General features: G+C 32.7%; 2 protein-coding genes across 3 annotated transcripts; one reads left to right on the top strand and one right to left on the bottom strand.

Annotated features, from left to right (window-relative positions):
* The first annotated feature begins 1,701 nt into the window (after positions 1-1,701).
* On the top strand, positions 1,702-2,869 carry LOC140814781 (protein BIG GRAIN 1-like B). Its single transcript, XM_073173874.1, has one exon. The coding sequence runs from the start codon at positions 1,740-1,742 to the stop codon at positions 2,730-2,732; it is 993 nt and encodes a 330-aa protein (XP_073029975.1). The 5' UTR covers positions 1,702-1,739; the 3' UTR covers positions 2,733-2,869.
* A 7,323-nt stretch (positions 2,870-10,192) lies between these two features.
* On the bottom strand, positions 10,193-13,388 carry LOC140814960 (protein SAWADEE HOMEODOMAIN HOMOLOG 1-like). Of its 2 annotated transcripts, none has more exons than XM_073174057.1 (9): positions 13,195-13,388; positions 12,781-12,866; positions 12,620-12,665; positions 12,393-12,528; positions 11,783-11,846; positions 11,486-11,537; positions 11,066-11,197; positions 10,578-10,697; positions 10,193-10,505 (listed from the first exon to the last, which is right to left on the bottom strand). In XM_073174057.1, exons 1-9 carry the CDS (start codon positions 13,246-13,248, stop codon positions 10,416-10,418), a joined length of 780 nt encoding a protein of 259 aa, XP_073030158.1. In that variant the 5' UTR covers positions 13,249-13,388; the 3' UTR covers positions 10,193-10,415. The 2 variants fall into 2 exon arrangements, with proteins under 2 accessions (XP_073030158.1, XP_073030157.1); XM_073174056.1 differs by having other exon boundaries at positions 11,054-11,197; positions 13,195-13,384.
* Positions 13,389-23,576: the final 10,188 nt, after the last annotated feature.

Consider the following 23,576-nt stretch of genomic DNA (forward strand, 5'->3'; position numbering starts at 1 on the left):
TATCTCCATCCCACCAGGATTTTACTTGAATAAGAATTTAATAATTCTCATTATTTAAAATTCTCATATTATATTTTTCACTCTTGAAAATACCAGACATAATTAAATAATTATCAACTATTGATAATACATGATATAATATAATTAAATAACCATATTTAATTAATCAATTAATTAATTAATTCTAAACCCATTTCCATGGTAATCACTACTAGTCAATTATTATTTAATTAGAATATTCTAAATTCACTAATTAAATCATTGTGAACTAATTGTAACTCTGATCGATGATCGGACAATGCTGATGTGATGATGGTACAAATCTCGTTCATATAATAGAAATTGAAAATTTTGAAAAACAAAAATTTTCACTAATTCATTTTTTACTGCTTCTTATTTTGTGAACTCCTTCACTGAATTTGGCAGTTGCAGTATCCTCATTTAATTACCAGTTAATCTAACTTTCATAACTCCCAATAATGAAATCTACTTATAAATTCATTTATAAACAATACTTTTGATCCCCATAAAACAAAAGTCGTCAAATTCAAACTCTTTGAATTTGATTATCTCAATGAGAATGTAAATTTTAATATTTGTGTGACCCTCAATAGTTTAGGGATATAACTAGTTGTGGATTCACAACTCATGTGATTCGAAACAACACTTGTTTCTTATGTGGGCTTACCCTTGTTCACCTCATTCCATGCATCAACCCTTTGATCACAAGAATGTAAGAACTCGAGTTTGATAACACTCATCATATCATGATAAGATCATCTTGTAGCATCACCCTATGATCCATTAGATATCAATAATAGTCTTTCAATAACCAATATGTTACAGTTAGTATACAGTACGGTCTCTTCAACACATATATCTCGATCAAATCTGCAATCATTGATATATCGAGCGTTGCAAATGAATTAGATAATTATGTGATGTATCTTTGATTAATAATAGTGGCATCAGATACGCAACTAGATAACCATCTTCCCTAAAGTACATATCTTACTCTGACCAGATATTCTTTGCATTATTAACTCATCAAATCACATAGGATATTCAAACACACAGGTGAACGGTCAATCCTCGATTACAATGTATTGGCTCATACATATGTCGGGACTATACTCAATCTTGCCACCTAATTATCCTCCTCGAGTCGATAGACGAGTCAGAGTGCAGCCTTAGTACGTTGAGCATCTATGTTGTCCCGACTCAAATGACTAATGATGTACAATCATAACCGCAAACTATTCAACTTGATAAGTGATAACCACTTGAAAATCCAATGGATGGTTGTTCAATGATCCATCCCATGAACACTCATATGTATGGATGGACATCTCCATGCCCTTATCAATATAACATAACGTTTACATCACAAATACTAGTCTCGAGTTCGAGCGACCTTTATCCTTACTTTAAGCGGCTGAATCAAATAGGGACATATTTAGAATATACAGTACATGCATAATGAATTTCATGAACAACCTTGCGAAATTGACATTGTGCTACTAAAGTAGATTTAAGGTTTTTATCTATGCAACTTATATTGATATACTGATAAGTAAATCTCTTATTTGGATAAAATCATAAAATATTATTAAAATAAAAAATATTTATGTTAGTTAATAAAACTTCAACTACAATTTGGCTTGCATAGCACCTACACACACAAATATATATAGAGCCAACCATTTCTTTCATTTCTCTTGAGAACAAAATTCACAAAAATGTATAATAGTAGTGGGGAAGAGAACTACAAATCAAGGAGACATTCCAAGAACAATCCATCTTTTTCCTCCACTCTTCTCGACCAAATCTACAGCTCCATCGACGCGAATGCGGAAGATTTCAAGCCCAAGAAAGAAGCCAAGATGTCGCAAAATGGTTTCAGGTTTGTGAAGACCTGCAGCACAGATGATTATGATGAAGAAATGGTCACAGTTAAGAGAAGGCCGACATTGTTCCCAGAAGACGACGATTTCTTGTTCTTCAGTTCGAGTTCTTCCTACAGTTCTGGTGCACTTTCATCATCCGACACAGAATTCATGGGTAGAGTTTCATGTTTATCCAGCAAAACAAGGCCTAAACCAATTAGAACTGCTGGCTTTCTTGAGAACCAGACTAACAAAAGCGAAGATGATGATATGATCAAGTTCAAATCAAGGGCCTCGAAGATATATGCCAATTTCAGGAAAGTGAAGCAACCTATTTCCCCGGGAGGGCGTCTCACCAGCTTTCTCAACTCTCTTTTCCACAACACAAATGGGAAGAAGGGCAAAAAACTTGATCCAGATTGTTTATCGGCGACAAGATCGTGTTTAAGTGGCATGTCGAGAAATGGGAATGGGAGAACGGTGAGATTGAATCCGATTGTTAATGAAGACTCAGGTGCTTGTGGGCATAAATGTATATATCTTGAAATTTCTGATAAATTTAGAAGGCCTCCATTGCCACAACCAAATGCTTCAGCAGAGTTGAAATCCAGCTTAAGGGAGGGAAAAGCACACGATGCTTTGAGGGGATTTCACATTAAATCTTCTTCCAAGTTTACAAAAACCGAAGATGACGACGGAGTACTCAGCGACTCGAGCTCAGACTTATTCGAGCTCGATCATTTGAACATGTTTGGAATTGACAGATTTTGTGAAGAACTCCCCGTCTATGAAACTACTCGTTTGGACGCCACAAAACGTTCTGGTGTCAGTCGTTTGATTCGATAATTACGTCTTTGGTTTTGTTACTTTTAACTTGAAATAAATTGTCTCCAAAAAATTTTAAGGTATACTTTCTATCAAATCAAAATATACTTTGGTCTCTTTCCAAGTTCTGGAGTTTGATGATGATGATGTGAAACAAATGTGTGGAGAAAGCAAGATTTGAAATGAAAACAAACGGACAGATTCGATCCCAAGGTATAAAGTGATCGAATGCTTATATATATATATATATATATATATATATATATATATATACGAAAATGTTACGCTGCTCACCCCTTGGTGAGCGTTCCGTGGGCGACAGCTGAGCTGGCGCCCACGTGTGCATTTTCTTTTTTTAAAAAAAAAACTAAAAAATTGGCGACGGAGTATTAAAAACCGTCGCTAAACGTTTTTTTAGTTTTTTTTTAAAAAAAAGAACCGGACAGAGTGCGACAGAGGGGCGTTCACAAAATCGATTCTCCCGTCCAACCTACCGCCCCACAACACAGAAAAGTTTGAGAGAAACACAACACAGAAAAGTGAGGTTCCACTGAAGGCAAATCTGGAGATCTCGTGCAAGGTTTTTCCGTGCGCCTCAAATCCGAAGGTAACTCGATTTTGTCGGAAAATTTCTCACTCCCGGTAGAATTTGTGTGTGAATGTGTTAGAAAACCTCGGGTATAAAAATATGTGCGTGAATGTAAATCGAAGTTGTTAGAAATAAAAATTTGGTTCGATGTATGTGTGAATGTAAGTGCGGCTCAAATAAAAAATTTTCTGTGCGCCTCAAAATCACAGTTTGCTTGAAACCTCACAATTTTAATGAATAAAAAGGAATTTAAATATTTAACCAAAATTAATTTTGTTCATTTCATATTATAGAATGGAAGAAAACAGCGGCGATGAACTGTCGTACATCGATTTACCTTCGGATTTGAGGCGCACGGAAAAACCTTGCACGAGATCTCCAGATTTGCCTTCAGTTGAACCTCACTTTTCTGTGTTGTGTTAAGGGTGCAGGGTAACAGCCCTCATATAAAATCATATATATATATATATATATATATATATATATATATATATATATATATATATATATACTAGATAAATGCACGTGCATTGCACGTAGAGAAATAGAGATAATTTGTATATGATAATCTTATTTAAATATGTCGAAATATTTTTGCAAAAAAAATAACTATTAATAGATTGATAAATAATTATTTGGTAACAAATAAAATCATCACATTTTCTTGTCTTTGATTTGAAGACTCCCTGAAATCTTTTTGTACCCATCGATTTTTATCTTCCTAGCTTTTTTTTTGTAGACGACAATTGGTTCGTCAGCTCGAATCTCTATTTCATCTTCATGGATCTTTATGTTTCTGTTGATGCTTAAATTCATTTGACTTTTCTACCTTTGGCGGTACATTGCTTTGTTTAGTTTGCTTGATAATCTTTTGAGATCACCGTTTCCTGATATTGACATTTGTTGTTGGATAATTGTCATGTATCTCAATAGCTTTTTGCCACAATCTTTATTCTTTAGCACTACATCACGTATTTCTACTGAATTATCTAACTTGAACAAGAATGTGTGGAGCTTGGAGCTTGGTTGACTTAATTAGCAAATCTTTATATGGGTTATTTGGTAAATCTTGCATTGAAAATTTTTATTGTTCGATTGAAAATCTAAATATTCTATTTATGTAGATATAAAATCATTTTTTTGTTTTTTTTGTACTTGATCATGAATTTGAATGAAATCTTCAATAGAACATCCAACAAAAGATGTTGCAATTTTTCCAAATAAATGTTATTCTTACCGTCTCATTCTCATCAATTGTGATTGTTATTCTATACCTGCAACATAAAGAAATAAAGTAGCGATCATCTCTTCTTTTTTTACCGTGATCTAAAACTTGGGTTGAGTATTAGTATTTTTTATTATCTTGGAATGATCTTAATTGGATAGTTGATTCAATTTCCACAACTTGCTTTGTTGTTTGTTTTTGTAGCAGCTTGAACACAATGATCACATACTTCATACCATGGAGTAGCTTTGTTTTCGATTTCCTTTATCTTGCTCCGTATCAAATAGTAGTTGTTCTATGTAAAAATAAGAAGCATTTCGATTCTTGGTTAGTTTGAATGTTAGTTGTTAAAACTTTTAATATTTAGCATGTGCAAATTATCTGGTTTTTGTTTTGTATCATTTTAGTAATTAAAACTATTAAGATTCATAAACAGTAAATGCATTACCTCCGTCAACATAGCTCGGTTTTTTGTTACATTATCTAATGTCACTTGTTTGACGTCTGTGAGTGTCTTCGTAACCCAAATTTCTTTTAACTTGTCTTGTTTTTTGTCTGCATACAAATTTATTATAACTAATAGTCTTTAATCATTCATATATTATAATAAACAAAATTTCCAGTGTTTTTATCTAGTTTCTATTATCATTTTATATATTTAAAAAGAAAGTTGTCACGCTAGAATAATATTTGTGAATAAATAAGTAAGTTCATACAATTTATACAATGAAATGCATAACTCACAAATACGAAGAGTTAGAAATTCAGAAATATGTACCATGTTTGTATTTCTTTGGTGATATCACATAGTGGGTTGAGAATCATTGCAGTTGTAGGCGTAGTTTGTAAATATTGTGCATCTGTTTCATTTTTTCGATTTACATCACACATTAGTCATTTTTGCTAAAAAAAAAATTTGAAATGAAGAAAAAAGTTTGTTTTATAACATATTGAGAAATATTTGCATAGTCAGATTGGAAAATTCAACAATAGGATGTTCAAACTCAATGCGCTTCATCAATTGCCCTTCGTGTATTGACAAGTCGTCCCACATAGTGACGAAAATAGTTTCCATTCTAAACAAAATAATTTATATGTATGCATGTTTATATGTGGCATTTTTTTTTATTAAAATTTACCTCATGTTGAGAAGCATAAATTGTCTCATTTGACCTTCTGTTTTATCTGGTCTGGTGAAATTTCTTAATGGCATGACTTTATTTGGTATACCGTAATACCGATCACATATGTACACATTTCATTGGTGTTATAAATATAAATATGACTTCTATTTTCAGTTGGAAAAATTATTTATTCAAGATAAGGGAACTTACGCAGAACTTTTTTTGCATTCATGATATTGGCGAGTTCGTCAAATCCCTTGAATTTATATGCATGTTAGGTGTGGCATCTTTACCATCCGAGTTAGCTCTGAAACTATGGTATTTTTTTGTATATTCAGGTCAAATTTGGGGTTGACATTTGAATATATGTAGTCTATGCATTTGATACGAGGGTTGTGTATTGTATACCACTTATTGGTTTCCAATAACTTGCGAAAATATTCATTGACATTTGAGAAAATCAATCCATGAATCATTGTATCTTGCAAAAAAAAAAAAAAAAAAAAGTAATCAAGATTAATTTGATGGTAAAATACGTGAGTATGAATATTAAACTTGAGGCAAAAGTAAACTTATATATATATATATATATATATATATCTGTTTTAATTTTTTTTCAAAGTTAAAGAAATGAGCCTATAGAAATAATATTTTTTTATTACTCTGATTGTGGAATTATGTTTTTTTACATCATTTTGCGATATATATATATATATATTTTAGTTATGGTAAAACTTAGAAATATAAAAGCTAATAATTATCAAAAACAAAAAATAAATATAAAGGCTAATTATTTTCATATGAAATATATGATATTACAAAAATAAAATGAAATTATTTATTATCTAGTTAAATTTTATTATTTTGTTGGTTTAGTTTTGACAAATATATCTCTATTTGAACAAAATAAACTTTATTTTTAATATTTATATACGAATAAAAAAAATGATTTGTATCTCATTTTAGTTCAATTTCTTTTCAACTTTTTCAGTTTGGATTTATGGTTTTTTCGAGTCACATTAAAAGTCAACACCCCTATATCAAATCAGTTATATGTTGATACATTTTGAACTATGTCGTATCTGGTTTTTATAATGAAAACAAAAAATAAATATGTTGCACCTAAAATATTTTCACATAGAATTTTTTTTGCTAACTCAAAATTTAAATTTTTTTATCACTTTTTGTGCTTCATACATAAATTAATTTATATGTAAGATAATTAAATGAAGAATCAATTATTAATTTTTTAACACTGGTTCAACTTTTATGAGACAAGAAAATGGTAATATAAGATAATTTTAAATGATCGTACTCTATGTTAAATAAAAATATTATAAATTAGTTTGAACATCAAATTTGTTGAGGGGAAAATAATTTGGTCGATATGATTTAGTTGATATTTTCTTGTAGAAACGTTAATTATCAAATTATAATTGAACGTTTTTTATGAAAAAATGGTTAAAGTAGTATTTTAATCAAATTGATTAAATAAACTAATTATTGTTTTTTTCCAATTTTATGTAATTATTGTGGAGTGTATATATAATTCGGGAATTTTTAAAGAAATATTAAAAGAACAAAATAAAATTTATGATAATTTGTGTTATGCAGTTTTATATAAAAAGATACAATAATAAATCATCGGTGTAAGATTTCAATTAATGAAGATGACATCGTTTTTGGAGTAGATTGTTCCAATGATAAAAATCATATGAACAGAAGATATCTATTTTTAAAACACACAACTTTAATATCATATGTGTATGTAAGTTTTCAACTTCAGAAATCAAACTACTATTCTAATTTTTAAATTGTCATTTCCATCAACTAACAAAGTTTTTTAATAAATTGTCGCTGAAAAAAATCAACGAAGTGTGGTATACAGAGTCAAAATGCATACTGCTTCCAACTTCCAAGTGACCATAATCGATCAAACATGTAGAAAACATAATATAAGCATTGTGAAATAAAACATGAATCTATCATATCAATATTCCACCAAAGAATTGAATCAGAATATTCAAACAAGCCTACCAAGCACTTCTCAGAGAAAGATTAATTTGACAACGTTTATGAGACAAAAAAATGGTAATATAAGATAATTTTAAATGATCGTACTCTATGTTAAATAAAAATATTATAAATTAGTTCGAACATCAAATTTGTTGAGGGGAAAATAATTTGGTCGATATGATTTAGTTGATATTTTCTTGTAGAAACGTTAATTATCAAATTATAATTGAACGCTTTTTATGAAAAAATGGTTAAAGTAGTATTTTAATCAAATTGATTAAATAAACTAATTATTGTTTTTTTTCCAATTTTATGTAATTATTGTGGAGTGTATATATAATTCGGGAATTTTTAAAGAAATATTAAAAGAACAAAATAAAATTTATGATAATTTGTGTTATGCAGTTTTATATAAAAAGATACAATAATAAATCATCGGTGTAAGATTTCAATTAATGAAGATGACATCGTTTTTGGAGTAGATTGTTCCAATGATAAAAATCATATGAACAGAAGATATCTATTTTTAAAACACACAACTTTAATATCATATGTGTATGTAAGTTTTCAACTTCAGAAATCAAACTACTATTCTAATTTTTAAATTGTCATTTCCATCAACTAACAAAGTTTTTTAATAAATTGTCGCTGAAAAAAATCAACGAAGTGTGGTATACAGAGTCAAAATACATACTGCTTCCAACTTCCAAGTGACCATAATCGATCAAACATGTAGAAAACATGATATAAGCATTGTGAAATAAAACATGAATCTATCCTATCAATATTCCACCAAAGAATTGAATCAGAATATTCAAACAAGCCTACCAAGCACTTCTCAGAGAAAGATTAATTTGATGGTAAAATACATGAGTATGGTTGTGATTGTAAATTTCAGAATACAAATAACTATAGGTACTATAACATATGTCACTGGATTTTTTTTTTTTTTTGGGTGAAAAAGAAGTTGAGATGTTTAACAATTATTTGATGGTGTGCAACAAGTTGATGATAAAAATGAGGTGGTCAAATATGTATATATAAAAGTGAGTGAAAGAGAAAGTGTACATGCATGGAAATGAGTGAAAGAGTTAATTAATAATAAGATATCAATAATACAAGGATAATCAATTAAAGATGAGTAAATAAATACAAGGATAATCAATTAAAGATGAGGAAGAGAATGATACAAATTTAATGATGACAACTAATTAATGAGGACAATAGAGTAAAATCACAATTCAATTCGTAGATTTATATAGATATAGATAGATAGAATAGATATGTTATGTTCAACTTAGGAGTTACTGCAATAGATCAAATGGCCATATAATCCTCTGTTTTGTGCTATATTTTTTATTCGATGAACAACTCTTTGGAGAATAGAAATTGTTATATCATATATATTTTTTATTTAAAAAAAATGAAAAACGAAAAAGGGAAAAAGTAAGGAATTAAATCGAAGATTCAAGATTGAAATGGCCAGGAAACAAAAATTGAGATGCTAATACTAAAGGGAAAAGCAAATGTTTCCGATGGGCAACAGGGAAAGCGAAGATAATTTGGTGTCTTTTTCTTGCTTTTAATGAAGATGAGAGAATTTTTTTTGTTTCAAAAAATGGTTTTAACTCTGAAAAAAAAAGGAAAAGAAAATCCCCTTAAATACAATTGCGCGTTTTCAAAACTTAGTTAATAGGAATATATCAGTACAAAAAAGAACAAAAATACTGTTAAATATAGAAAATAGATTATATATTTACAACAACTTAAAAATAAATGAAGTTTATAGAATTGGGACATAGATAATATCTTACACTAATGAAGGGAACTTCTAAGTTATGCATCAAATATCAAGGAAAAGAGCATGCTCCCAATAAGATCTTAATTAAACTCTCATGCAATAGAATCTTTTTTTTAAAAAATAATAATAATAATAATAATAATAATAATAATAATAATAATAATAATAATGTGCAAACAATGAATCTCGTTGGTGCATGGTTAGTTGTGAGTCGAATAGTGGGAATTAATCGATATTGCCCACTTAACATAAATGAGCGAGCCACCTTAATTAATGATTATTAATTATAATGTATAGTAGAGTAGTAGCAGTACATCTCTTTCCAAGAAACTCATTAAACAAAAGGGCCACTTTATTCCCCCCAAAAAATATATGAGAGTGTGTGTGTATGTGTGTGTATGTTCCATCCTCTAGCTAGACTCGATCGGCATTAATGAAAATATTTAAGTTCTTATTGTAGACTTGGTGGAATCACACGAGAGAGCAAATGCTTAAAGATACATAGTGGTGCATGTGCAAGTAATAATGCATGGCACCAATTTATATAAATGGCATTCAAGTGTATTTATACTTTTAACCCCGATATATATATACGTACAAGGAATTTACTATTTACATAGACGTACTAATCTTAAATCATATCATATTCATGTGGTTGGGGTGAAAAAGCTGTACGAACACGCATATATATAATCGTAGATCAAGATATCTCAGATGCTATCCCAGTGGTTCTACCTAAAACAAATCCTCAATAGCAAGTATTCCACAAGAAATTAGGTTTCATAAGAAGGTTCGACCAATTTGACGCAACACTTCTAAAAAGTAAAAACCCATGTAGATATGTAATACTATCAAGCATAATCCGATGCTAAATGTCCATACACATTCACAAAAACCGGTGCCCACGAGATTTAACAACCCTAAGCATATTTTTCATTACCCAAATATATCAATCCACAGCACCACTTCTGAGACCTATTTGTATTGAGCTATTTATTGTGTTTGGCCGGTAGCATAACCTCCTCAAACGCACTTTGTCCTAACAAAATAGAAACTTAAAGCAGATCAGATAGAGCATGATTTGGAGTCAATTAGAGTATATGTCATTTACCTCGCTATTATCATGATCATATTTGATCAAGAAAAGACATCTGCAACCCCTGATATCATGCAGTCGCCTTTGAATCTCGACGATGTGGGCATCATAGTATCTGGCCTGGTCTTGTCTCTCCTGATTAGAAGAATGTAATGTAAACATGTTATACACATTCGAACCCCAATCCTTGAAATTATAGCGGATACAGCTGATGTACTAATATGTCATGTATAACTCAAAAAACTACGTAAAATGTCATGTTATATTCATCAAAAACAATTTGCAATCACTCTCATTTCTTCTCATTGGTTTTCTTTGAAGGGTCGCAAAATCTACCTGCAGCTTTCTACTAAGCTTCACTGCCATTTAGTTAAATCATGTTTTTATAACGTCACGAAAACACTAATGAAACTCATCATACAGTGTACACATTCTACAATAGTTGAGAAATATGCTTTATTTCCCAGTATTATATGTGTCTCAAACGGTACCTGGAAGCATACCACAACATCTCCAACCTTCACTTTATGGCATTCTGAGTGCTCCAATGGAATAGAACGTAGGCGCACAGCAGTTCTAGTGTTTACCCATTCATCCTCCTCAGCTCCAAACCCAACATATCTCACACGAACTTCCTGCAATGAACTTAATCTGTCAAACTAGAAGCGTCGATAAACCTTTTTTCCCTCCATTTGTGTGCTATTTAAATCAATATTACCTCAAGTACATGATTTAACAGGAAATTATGTTCAGTAGTTTATCGAGTATCTGAACCAAGTTCCAAACTAGCATTCTATTCATGAATATGTGCAAAATCAATAGTTCAAAACACGCTATTGAAAGCTTTGCTTCATAGACACCTTGCTGATGACATGCATTTACAACATAATAATCATCTGTAGTGGCAAAATTATATTACTCACAATATCACCAGAACTGAGAAATCGATGAGCGAGAAAAGTATTAACATCGTACCTGCAACACAGAATTGAACCAAAAAACTTAGAAGTGATACTCAGTTGAGAATTGTGATAGTTGTTTGACTGCAAAACTGTCAGGCCTGCTGTATAATACTACTCCTGTTGTTATTGTAAGTGGGTTCAATAAAAAATTTATTGTACAGCCGTTGGAAATAAGAATTGAACGTTACAGATGAAGTTAAATGAGTGCAAATAGCAAAAACAATAGCTCTCTTTGAACTCTTGATATAGTCGACTTACCATGCCCCATCTTTTGATGACCTTGCTTCGAATTCCAACCTAGATAGTTCTTGATCCTTCTCACCTGCCATCGCTTAAAATTTCTCAGGGCTCGAATCCTTTGAACAGTAATCAACCCACAAAAACCCAAACCTATGTTTAAGTTCACAAGCAATCACAATACCGGGAATACAACTCTATCTTCAATTTAAATTAATTTTTTGGACACCGGACAGTCTTTATATCATCAAATTGGTTGATTTACCAGTTAGTTACTACCTATGCACTATAGTTACTCGCTCCAACCCATTTCTATTGCCGCACTTCCCAATTCGTAATGTAGAAAATCTTCAGCAGCCCAACACTTTGTTTGGTTTCGATTTGGAAAACCAATTCCCTTTTTCTAAAATGAAACCAAACACCATCTCATCATTGTCATTCCAATTTTTAAAAATATAATTTCATCCATTTTATTTTCCCAATATAATTATGACCTTCAGCATACCTTTTCACCACTTCTCAAAAACATTCTATTGCATTATCATATCTGAACAAAATAATATATTATCACAGCTAAACAAACAGATGTCAAATGAATCCACTAGTTTGAAGGGCACATAGGCAAATGCACCTTCAGGCATCTTTGGATTTTCAGGTGCTTTATGAGAAGAATGACCTTCTGGGTCAGCAGGAGACCTTTTGGCTGCGAACAAGGAGGTCTCTCGAGAGCTCCTTTTTTGTTGATTCTTCTGATACCAACTTTGAACCTGAAATCCATCAACAGCACCATGAATGTCCAAAACAGCCATCAAATAACAGGGAATGAAGTGATGATCATCGAAAGGGATAAAATAGAACCTCGGTCCACTTCAAAAGAGGTTTCCCAGCACGACCACTAGATCGGCTGCAAACATAATGTGAAGAATTTGAAGTTATTTCAATATGTTTTAATTAGACGACCTTTAAGCAACAGCTAAAGATTAAAAACTTTTGCAGTTAATGTACTCTAAGAAGCATACTTGAAGACTCTAGCCAATTTTTTATAGCACCCCTCGTCCAGAGATTGTTCTTTAGATTCATAAAGAAATTGCTCCATTCTTGCAAGCTGGTGGATTAATGACAAAAGATAAGTTTACAAACACTGGAAGTCTAGAATTACTGCTGCTCAAAAGTCATGAGCATATTATATTAACCGGCACTCAGACAGCAGTAATCATTTTGCGGTATTTCTTCAAGCAACACCCACCAAATCAATAGTAAAATTCCACCCAAATACCATTCAAAAATCCCAAGAATCTTCAATCTCTGCTCTCCCATTTACGTGCCGTGCCACTCATTTAACAGAATTGATGCGTGAACAATCGTGTAATTTCACAAACCCGCAAAAAAAAACATCAAAATTGATTGGTGAGTATTAAGACTGGGGAAAATACCTCAGCTTTTGTGAAGCCAGAAAAGGGTCGTTTCTTCCTGGGACGAAGATCCATGGTTTTGGTAGTTGGATTTGACGGAGAAATACGAGAACCTACCCGATGGGAAACATACACAGGGTGAATAATCAAATATTGATTATACCAAATTGTATTCTATTTTAGCTTTCCATGTGATTTTATTCATTTGAGCTACGAGTGAAGCCCACAATGAACATAATAAGAGGAGAAAATCAAGTATTGGGTATTAATAATTATATTTATTACAATGATAATATAAATAGATAATATATTTGATCAGATCATTTTTAAAATGAGTGTGTCTAATGTGAGACCGTCTCACGGAGCTTAATCTGTGAGATGGGTCAACCCTACTCATATTCACAATAAAAAGTAATACTCTTAGCATAAAAGATAATACTTTTTCATGGATGATGCAAATAAGAGACTCGTCTCACAAATATGACCCGTGAGACCGTCTCACATAAGTTTTTGTCTTTTAAAAAATAAAATAAAATAAAATAAAAATACGAGTGCCAATTCGGACGGGTTGGGTCGGTTGAGTCGGGTTGAGCAATAATACTATTCAAAAATTGCTCACCTCGAACCCAACCCAAACCCGAGCCAACCCGAAACTGAACTCGAATCAACCCGATCAACCCGTATAACCTGATTTTAAATTTTTTATAAATTATTTTAAAAAAAATTAAGTAAAATTCAAAAACATAGTATTGATATTTTAATTTAAACACATAATAATAATAAAATATCACTCACATCTATATTATTTAAATTTAAAAATCAAATTCTAGAAAAATAAAGTTTATTTATTAAATCAAATAAAGAATTGTTTAAAAAATAAAAAAATTCAAAATAAATATTAAATTATGAAAATTTATAATATAAATATACAATAATTTTTTTTCAGAAATACAATATATAAAAATATAGGCAATATTTATTAGTTATATTTTTTTAATTTTTTTTTAAAATTTCGCGTTTACCCAAACTCATCCCAACCCGATCATTTTTTTTTTGGTCAGCTATCGAGTTCAATCCGATCTGACCCGAACTCGAAAACCCCAAACTCAAACCTGATTTTTTCTGGTTGAACCGTGTAGAGTTGATGGTTCGTGTCTGATTTTGACACCCATAGAAAAAATACCCCTTCCAAGCATGCAAGGATCTCACCCGCTTCGGGATTTTTTTTAAAGATATTATGAAATAAAAATGGTAAATTTGTGAGATATATCAATGTTTGAATCAAGATTCAGTACATAACCATAATTTGTTAAGATTTAGTAGTACTCGTATCCGATTATTTGAATATGTCAGGTATTATTTCTTAAAAAATTATAGTTATATACTGAATCTTAATTTAAATATTTATAAAGATATTTTTCACAAATTAACGAAATAAAAACATATATATTTTAATAATATTATAGACACTGATTTTTTGGATAGTGATGTGCGTTATCATATTTCAAACTTTTAAATATCATTTGTTTATGGTAATAAAGTATTGTAAAGGAGTTATTTTTTAAAATTATAAATAATGTTTATTTTGGAATAGGGGTGTAAACGAACCGAACACGTTTACGAAATTTTCGAGCCAGTTCGAAGAATATTTGGTTCGAATTTTCGGAACTCGAACATGTTCGAATATTTTTCGAATCGAATTCGAGCTAAAATTATATTGTTCGATTATTTGCGAACTATTCGCGAACCTTAGCATTATATTTTAAAAACAAATAAATATTATTAAGTATATATATATAGTACATATATATATAGTACATATATATATATATAATATATATATATATATATGTACTATATATATATATATATATATATATATATATGTACTTAATACTATTATATATATATATATATATATATATATATATATATATATATTATTTGAAAAGTTCGAATCGAATTCGAACTCGAGCCTCAGTTCGAATCGAGTTCGAATCGAAAATAATAAAAGTTCGAGTTTCGAATCGAGCTTCGAATATGTTTATTCGGATTCGAGCTCGAGCTCGAATACTGAAAATTTTTTAAAATTCGATTCGATTCGATTCGATTCATTTACAGTCTTATTGTTGAGGATCGAAGTTGAGTTTAGAGGGGGGTGAATAAACTCTACTCGTTTTTCGTATGGATGAGGTACTAGAATCCTGTTAAGGATAGTAGTCGATCTTGTGAGAATACTTTCACCTGATTACAGTAGAACGTGCGGAAACAATCTGATGAAGTAGTTGAAAAACAATAAAGCAGTAGACAACAGTTGTTTATGGAAGTTCGAAGATAAACTCTTCTACGTCTCCCCTTCTCCTGTTTCCAGAAGGTATAACTAAAAGACTTTGGATATTACAGTACAACACTTGTACACACCCACTTCAGAAGGACTTACACCTCAGCCTACTGAAACTCTTAGTTTCTCAACTTACAAAAATGCGGAACACAAAGTTTTGAAAAGACTCTTTTCAGATTACAGACTCTTCTGATAAAATATTAATGCAGTAAAGATTGTGAAGAGTGTAAGAATTAGTAGCACAAGATGATCTTTAATAAGATCAGATAAAAGCTATGAAGCGTGTGCTACTTTTCTTTGTGTTGAACTTTTTAACAATGCTCAAGGAAAACTGATATTTGTCTGATAAGAGATTAGCTTTGTTCCTTGAAAATGATATTATGCGAAGTGTCGTGTCGAACAAGGATTTGATCCAAGTATATATAATCGACTGAGTTCAACGTTCATAATCAGAGAAGTCTTCAGATAACTGATACAATCAGCTTTATTACCGAAATAGGTTCCTGCAGAAAAGCTATAAAACAATCAGTCTTGTTTTATACTCAATTTGGTAATATGCATTAAATGACTCCGTATAGTATTTAATGCTGCAATTAATACTGGTACTAGGAACACTTTAACGGTAACAATTAAGATAGCAACGTTAGAAAGCGTTCTCTACTGGTTTGTATAGTTATCCCTTTTTCTACTGGTTTAGTTTTACTAGAGCAGCAGCTACTGATAAGCTATCTTGTAATGCCCAAGAATTATATAATTGATAAACCAAGAGTATTAATCTTCGTTAACGTGAGACTCGGAAGATATGAGAATGCATGACAGGCAATGAGGGAAGAAAAGACATGAGGAATTGGATTTTGCAAGACCGCACCTGCGCCCAGAACAGGAGTGCACCCGCGGTCATGCAATTGTGGAGTTTTGCAAGAAAGGCCGAAGCATCACCGCACCCGCGGTGCCAGACATCACCGCACCCGCGGTGCATGGACAGTAAGTTGGCAAGAAATTCCGTAGCAGCACCGCACCCGCGGTGCTAGTCAGACCGCACCCGCGGTGCACACACCGCACCCGCGGTAAGATGAAGACCGCACCCGCGGTCTTACGTGCTACAAGAAAAACTATGCCACGTTTTATTCGGTTGCATGCAGTATATATGATAGTTACACGTGGTTTCTCTCAGAATTTCAGAAAAAGGGTCGAAGGTTGGAGAGGAAAAATCCTTACGCCTTTTAGATTTGTGATTTCGAAGAATCCGTGCATCAGAATTCGAATCCGAACGCAGTATCGAACTCCTCTCGACTCGAGCTACACAAGGACGTAAGTTTTATTACGTTTTGAGATGTTTTGTAATATGATGTTGTCAAAATTGAATATGAATCAGATATGACGTTTATGCTACCGTAAATATTGTATAATCGAAGTCAGATTGAAGAACAGATTGTTTCTGTATTTGTTATGAATTTCAGAGTTGATTTGACTGAGATTTCATGTCAGATTTGTATTGTTATCGAGATTATGACTGATATTATTATTGATTACGAAGTCTGATATTATATCTGTGATGTTTAGACTGACGGGATTATCGAGACAGTATTGTTATGCCGTCGAAACATCAGTTAAATTAGATTGTTCAGATTCAGATATGAATTCGATTATATTGTGATATCATTGATATGAGTCAGATTGTATAGTGTTCAGATATTGATCAGATTATGTACTGAATTGAGTATTGATCAGAACAGATTGTGAACTGAGTTAGTCATTGATATTATGTATTCGATATTGTCTTTCAGATTGGATATGGACAGATTTGACTTCGAGACTTCGTCTTCGTCAGACCGGGACGACAAAGGTATAATTCATGTGATATCTGGGAAAATATAACTCAAATCAGATCTCATTTGAGTTTCCCAATAAAATCACATACTTGATTATTGTTTATCTTTTGATATAATTGTGATTTGTTTATAGACTTTATATTCAAATCCTTTGAAATGGACATGCTTTGTTTACAGATTGTTATACATTGCATTTGAGATAGGAAAGTTTGACAGATAGTCAGATTTCTAGACGTTCGGTGTATCGTTACATAGGAGCAGACACCCTCCTATTGTAGATTATTCGATACAGATATGACCGAAGTCTAGGAGTAAGACGTACGTCACCCCGATTGGGAGGGTAGGTGACAGACAGTGACGTCTTATTCACCCCGGGATCCCTAGAGATATAATTGAGTCGAGTCTAAACATGATTTGACTAGAACTGCATGTGATTATGAATGTAGTTTCAGAGACTATGAAACCCATGTTTATTGCTTTCAGTCATGACAGCATGTTTATATGACTTGATTTAAATTGCATGTGTATCTGAATTGGGTTGCATGCTTATTTTGATTTGATTTCATAGATTATGAAATCTATTGCTTTTGAATATATGCATGCTAGCATGTTTTGTGATTTAGATTGTCTCTATACATGCTTACCATGTTTTATACTGGGATTTGTTCTCACCGGAGTTATCCGGCTGTTGTCGTGTCTGTATATGTGCATGGCAACAGGTGGGGCAGGATCTGGGTCTCGAGCTGGATGAGATATTGATGATAGCGTGGAGATCTCGGGCGTTGAAGAGTTCTAGTGTTTGCTTATTAGACTTGTACTACTGATATTTGTAGTTGGTATTTAAACACTAGCGTATGATTATACTAGACAGACTTATATGTACATTATGTTGTTTAATTAATATAGAGACATGTTATGCTTTAATTATACATTTGAGTTCATGTTAAAAGCAAAAATTTGACCCACATTTTCGAGCAAAGATCCAATAAATCCCAAAAGAATTGAGTTAGAGCCCGGGTCCCCACAACAGGTGGTATCAGAGCGATAGATCCTTTAGACTGAGATAGTCAGAACTGATAGAATTTATAGATTGAGTTAGAAGGTAATGAGCGGGGTAGATTGAATTTTCTTCCTTGCATGTGATTGCTAGCATGAGATTTAGGTCAATGTTGACTTACATGATGTGTGCTAGCATGGCTTATCGCTTTCCCTAGTACATGTTGTATTATATCTGAATTGATTTCAGCATGTAAATACCAAGCTTGAATTAGAATCGATTCCATATCAGAGGTATATGTTCAGAAGAGGGCTGAGATAGATTGTATAGATTGCGTACTAATCTGTTTGATATTCAGATATACCGCCTAGGAGAATTCCAGAAAGGGGCAGTACTTCGACTGAACAGATAGATGTATTAGAGACTCCGATAGAAACGCAGATGAAGAGATTTCAGTCGTTTCAACCGCCGATTCTGAAAGGAACTGAGACGTCAGTAGATTGTGAGAATTGGCTTGAGGAGACAGAAATGGTGTTTGAATTCCTTGGTTTCACAGATGAGTGTAGAGTTAACCTGATTGAGAACCAATTGCAAGAGACTGCAAGAAGATGGTGGTTACTAACCAAAGGAGCTTTAGAACAAAACCGTTCAGTGATTTCGTGGAAGATTTTTAAATTTGAATTCTATCAAAGATTCTTCCCTACATCGTACAGACAGGATAGAAGTTCAGAATTTGCAAACCTGAGACAGAATCAGATGAGTATTGATGAGTATTTGGCTCAGTTCTTCACCTTATTACGTTTTGCCCCTCTTGTGGCTAGGAATGATGATGCAATGTCTAGCCAGTTCATTCAGGGATTGAATCCAGAAATACGTACATTGGTGAGTGTGAAGCAATCGAATAGTTTTGCTGATACATTGAACAGAGCCAAAAGAGCAGAAACAGTTCTGATAGGACAACATGGAGCATCGTTTGATCTTCCAGCACCGAATCCACAACAACTGCCTTTCAGATTTGAGATTGGCAGTAGCAGTGGTAAAAAGAAAGAACCATTGAAGATCGAAAAGAAACAGTTTAAGAAATTAGGAGGTGGACAGAGTAGTTCATCTAGCTCCAGTGTTTCCAGTCCGAGTTATACTGGAGTATACTGCAGAACTTGCGGAGGAAGACATTCCACAGAACACTGTCAAGGAGTACTTAGTAGATGCAATATCTGTAAACAGCCGGGACACTTTGCGAGAGTTTGTCCTCAAAGAAGTTCCCGAAGATTTTAGGGAACAGAATTGTTAAAGAATCACGACTGAGAAGTAGCTTCAGAACGCACAACAGGTACTATTCTTTTATGATTATGATGCATATGTATTGATATATATACTAATGCATTTCATATGATTACATTTGATGGGGTAGCATGGAGATATGATGTATCTGTTGGGTTTGTTTGTACTGTAGTAGTGATGTCCTTTCTTGTGGAGGAAATGATGATATCAGAAATTTCTGTATATATTGTATACTACAGTGAGATGAGAATGAAATAGAAATAGATTGTGATGTACTTGTGTTTCTGATTTGAACGCATTATTAATATGCATATGCTGAACAAGTAAATGACTGATCAGTGGAAATACCACGATAAGGATGTTAGATTTAGAATTCCTTTGATATCTGTATTGTATATGTGACTCGATTAATGCAGAAAGGAGCAGATTGCATCCTTCTGTATTCAGTAGATCTACTGAGATCGAGCCTAGCATTGGCAGATTTGCCAGTGATATACGAGTTGGCTGATGTTTGCCCAGATGAGATTTTGGATTTGTTGTAATCTCAAAAGATAGACTTCAGAAATTGAATGTAGATCAGGTAGTGTGTGTATGTTAAATTCAATACAGAATGATATTGAATATACAGAATAATACATACCGAATTGAAAGAATTGAATATTTGAAGATTGTAGTGAATATTCTGAGAAGTAGGATTATTGTATACAGAAATTATTCAGATAAGAATTCCGCTTGAAACAGATTGTATTCAGAGTAAATGAGATCTGATGTTAGTATACAGATTGAATTTGATACAGTTGAGATTGCAATCAGTGACAGATAGGATATCCATATTAGAAAGGTCAGAAATTTCAGAAATGTCAGAATTGTCAGAAATGTATTATGGCTGATTTGACAGATTCTCTTATTCGATTATTGCTTTATATCTGCAGTGTATTGTTATTGTTCGAAATCAGTATTCGTGATATCTTGTATTGGTTGGGGAGCATATTATATTGGCAGATGATATATAGCAGTTGATCAGAATGGCATGAAGATTTGATTGATTTGTCAGAATCGATAGTATTGTTAGAACTTACAATCCTATATATTGATTAGATTAGTATAGATTAATGTTATTCTGAATCAGTATTGATACAGATTTTATGAACCGTTGAGAGTATATACAGTTCAGCTTGTATCAGAGATGAATTTGAGAATTTCAGCAGTTCAGAAACGTGATCAGAGTGGTCAGAACAGTATTTCGATAATCAGAGCAGAGTATCGGTCAGAGAAACAGATATGTGATTTTGTGGTCTGTATTAGACTGATTGTGTCATGATATCAGAATGTTTCAGAGTTGTATAACAGAGTTGATATTTATAATCAGAGCCGAATACCAGGTAGGTATTTTTCTTTACTTTTTATTATTAACCGATTGTTATGCCGAATAGTTTGAAGTTGAAATCACAGATGGTGTCAGAATGCGCTGTAGTGACTTCAGTTGTCATGTTTGTGACTAAGAATGTATGATATTCGAACAGACAGTTTTGGTATAGACAGATTAAGTCAGTTGTGACAGAGTTGTACTGAAATGTTGGCAGAAATTGTATTGAACGGTACGAATTGTCAACAGATGAAGACAAAAATCAGAAGATTATCATAGATATGTATGTTTCTGAAAAGAAATGGGAGTGCATTTTTATGGCTTTTATAATGAAATTACCGCCATTCTCTCCAGATTGAAATATGATATGATTGTGATTGACAGATTGTTCAATCTATATCTATCAGTTTGTACAAGATGATGTATAAACAGGACCAAAGGACGAAGATCGATGTCAAGAAATGATCAGAGTAATCCGAATATTGAGATAGATTGTATCCGATTGTGATTTTTGATTGAGTTTGTTTGATTGGTACTCGTGACAAAGTAGATCCTAAGCTCTCCCTTAGATTGGTTTACAGATTGACAGACGGTCAGAATATATTATTCAGGTATTGAAAGATTTTGGTACAGCCTTAGTGCTGAATGTTAACACTAATTGATATGATTTATTATCACTGCGTGACAATAGCTATCAGTTTATCAGATGAGTAATGAGATAGTTATAGACAAGACAATATACAGTGAATACTACCGATTTCTTTTGAAGAAGATTCGAAAGAAGAGGAAGATAGTTCAGAATGAACAGATTTAAGAAACCAACGTTGAATGATGACGATTGGTATATGAGGCTGATGATGGTAGATTTCTTTGATTGGAATAAACAAATTTGATAACAAATGCTGGTATTGCTTTGTTATGAACTATAGATGGGCATATACGGATGTTGTATAACCAGTAATGTGAGATTGATTCTGTCAGAATCATTGTGTAAAGTATTCTGACATTATACTTAGTGAATTCTGATTCCAGATTAGAATCAGAGATTGATTGAAGAAAGATACCTCAAAATGATGTTAGTGGGATGAGTTTGGATGTTAAACTCTATTATACATTTCTTCTGGTATATCAGAATTGATTGCTTGTGAGTTCGAGGACGAACTCAGATCTAAGAGGGGGAGAAATGTAATGCCCAAGAATTATAGAATTGATAAACCAAGAGTATTAATCTTCGTTAACGTGAGACTCGGAAGATATGAGAATGCATGACAGGCAATGAGGGAAGAAAAGACATGAGGAATTGGATTTTGCAAGACCGCACCTGCGCCCAGAACAGGAGTACACCCGCGGTCATGCAATTGTGGAGTTTTGCAAGAAAGGTCGAAGCATCACCGCACCCGCGGTGCCAGACATCACCGCACCCGCGGTGCATGGACATTAAGTTGGCAAGAAATTCCGTAGCAGCACCGCACCCGCGGTGCTAGTCAGACCGCACCCGCGGTAAGATGAAGACCGCACCCGCGGTCTTACGTGCAACAAGAAAAACTATGCCACGTTTTATTCGGTTGCATGCAGTATATATATGATAGTTACACGTGGTTTCTCTCAGAATTTCAGAAAAAGGGTCGAAGGTTGGAGAGGAAAAATCCTTACGCCTTTTAGATTTGTGATTTCGAAGAATCCGTGCATCAGAATTCGAATCCGAACGCAGTATCGAACTCCTCTCGATTCGAGCTACACAAGGACGTAAGTTTTATTACGTTTTGAGATGTTTTGTAATTATGATGTTGTCAGAATTGAATATGAATCAGATATGACGTTTATGCTACCGTAAATATTGTATAATCGAAGTCAGATTGAAGAACAGATTGTTTCTGTATTTTTTATGAATTTCAGAGTTGATTTGACTGAGATTTCATGTCAGATTTGTATTGTTATCGAGATTATGACTGATATTATTATTGATTACGAAGTCTGATATTATATCTGTGATGTTTAGACTGACGGGGTTATCGAGACAGTATTGTTATGCCGTCGAAACATCAGTTAAATTAGATTGTTCAGATTCAGATATGAATTCGATTATATTGTGATATCATTGATATGAGTCAGATTGTATAGTGTTCAGATATTGATCAGATTATGTACTGAATTGAGTATTGATCAGAACAGATTGTGAACTGAGTTAGTCATTGATATTATGTATTCGATATTGTCTTTCAGATTGGATATGGACAGATTTGACTTCGAGACTTCGTCTTCGTCAGACCGGGACGACAAAGGTATAATTCATGTGATATCTGGGAAAATATAACTCAAATCAGATCTCATTTGAGTTTCCCAATAAAATCACATACTTGATTATTGTTTATCTTTTGATATAATTGTGATTTGTTTATAGACTTTATATTCAAATCCTTTGAAATGGACATGCTTTGTTTACAGATTGTTATACATTGCATTTGAGATAGGAAAGTTTGACAGATAGTCAGATTTCTAGACGTTCGGTGTATCGTTACATAGGAGCAGACACCCTCCTATTGTAGATTATTCGATACAGATATGACCGAAGTCTAGGAGTAAGAC

The sequence above is a fragment of the Primulina eburnea genome, chromosome 15 (genome assembly GCF_022965805.1).
Source record: "Primulina eburnea isolate SZY01 chromosome 15, ASM2296580v1, whole genome shotgun sequence".
Taxonomy (NCBI): Eukaryota; Viridiplantae; Streptophyta; class Magnoliopsida; order Lamiales; family Gesneriaceae; genus Primulina; species Primulina eburnea.

Excerpts from the sequence above, each read along its gene's own strand:
- LOC140814781 (XM_073173874.1), top strand. The coding sequence starts at position 1,740 with ATGTATAATAGTAGTGGGGAAGAGAACTACAAATCAAGGAGACATTCC.
- LOC140814960 (XM_073174056.1), bottom strand. The coding sequence starts at position 13,248 with ATGGATCTTCGTCCCAGGAAGAAACGACCCTTTTCTGGCTTCACAAAA. Across the intron at positions 12,867-13,194 it reads CTGGCTTCACAAAAGCTGAG|CTTGCAAGAATGGAGCAATT; the intron begins GTATTTTCCCCA and ends TTAATCCACCAG. Across the intron at positions 12,666-12,780 it reads AAATTGGCTAGAGTCTTCAA|CCGATCTAGTGGTCGTGCTG; the intron begins GTATGCTTCTTA and ends TTATGTTTGCAG.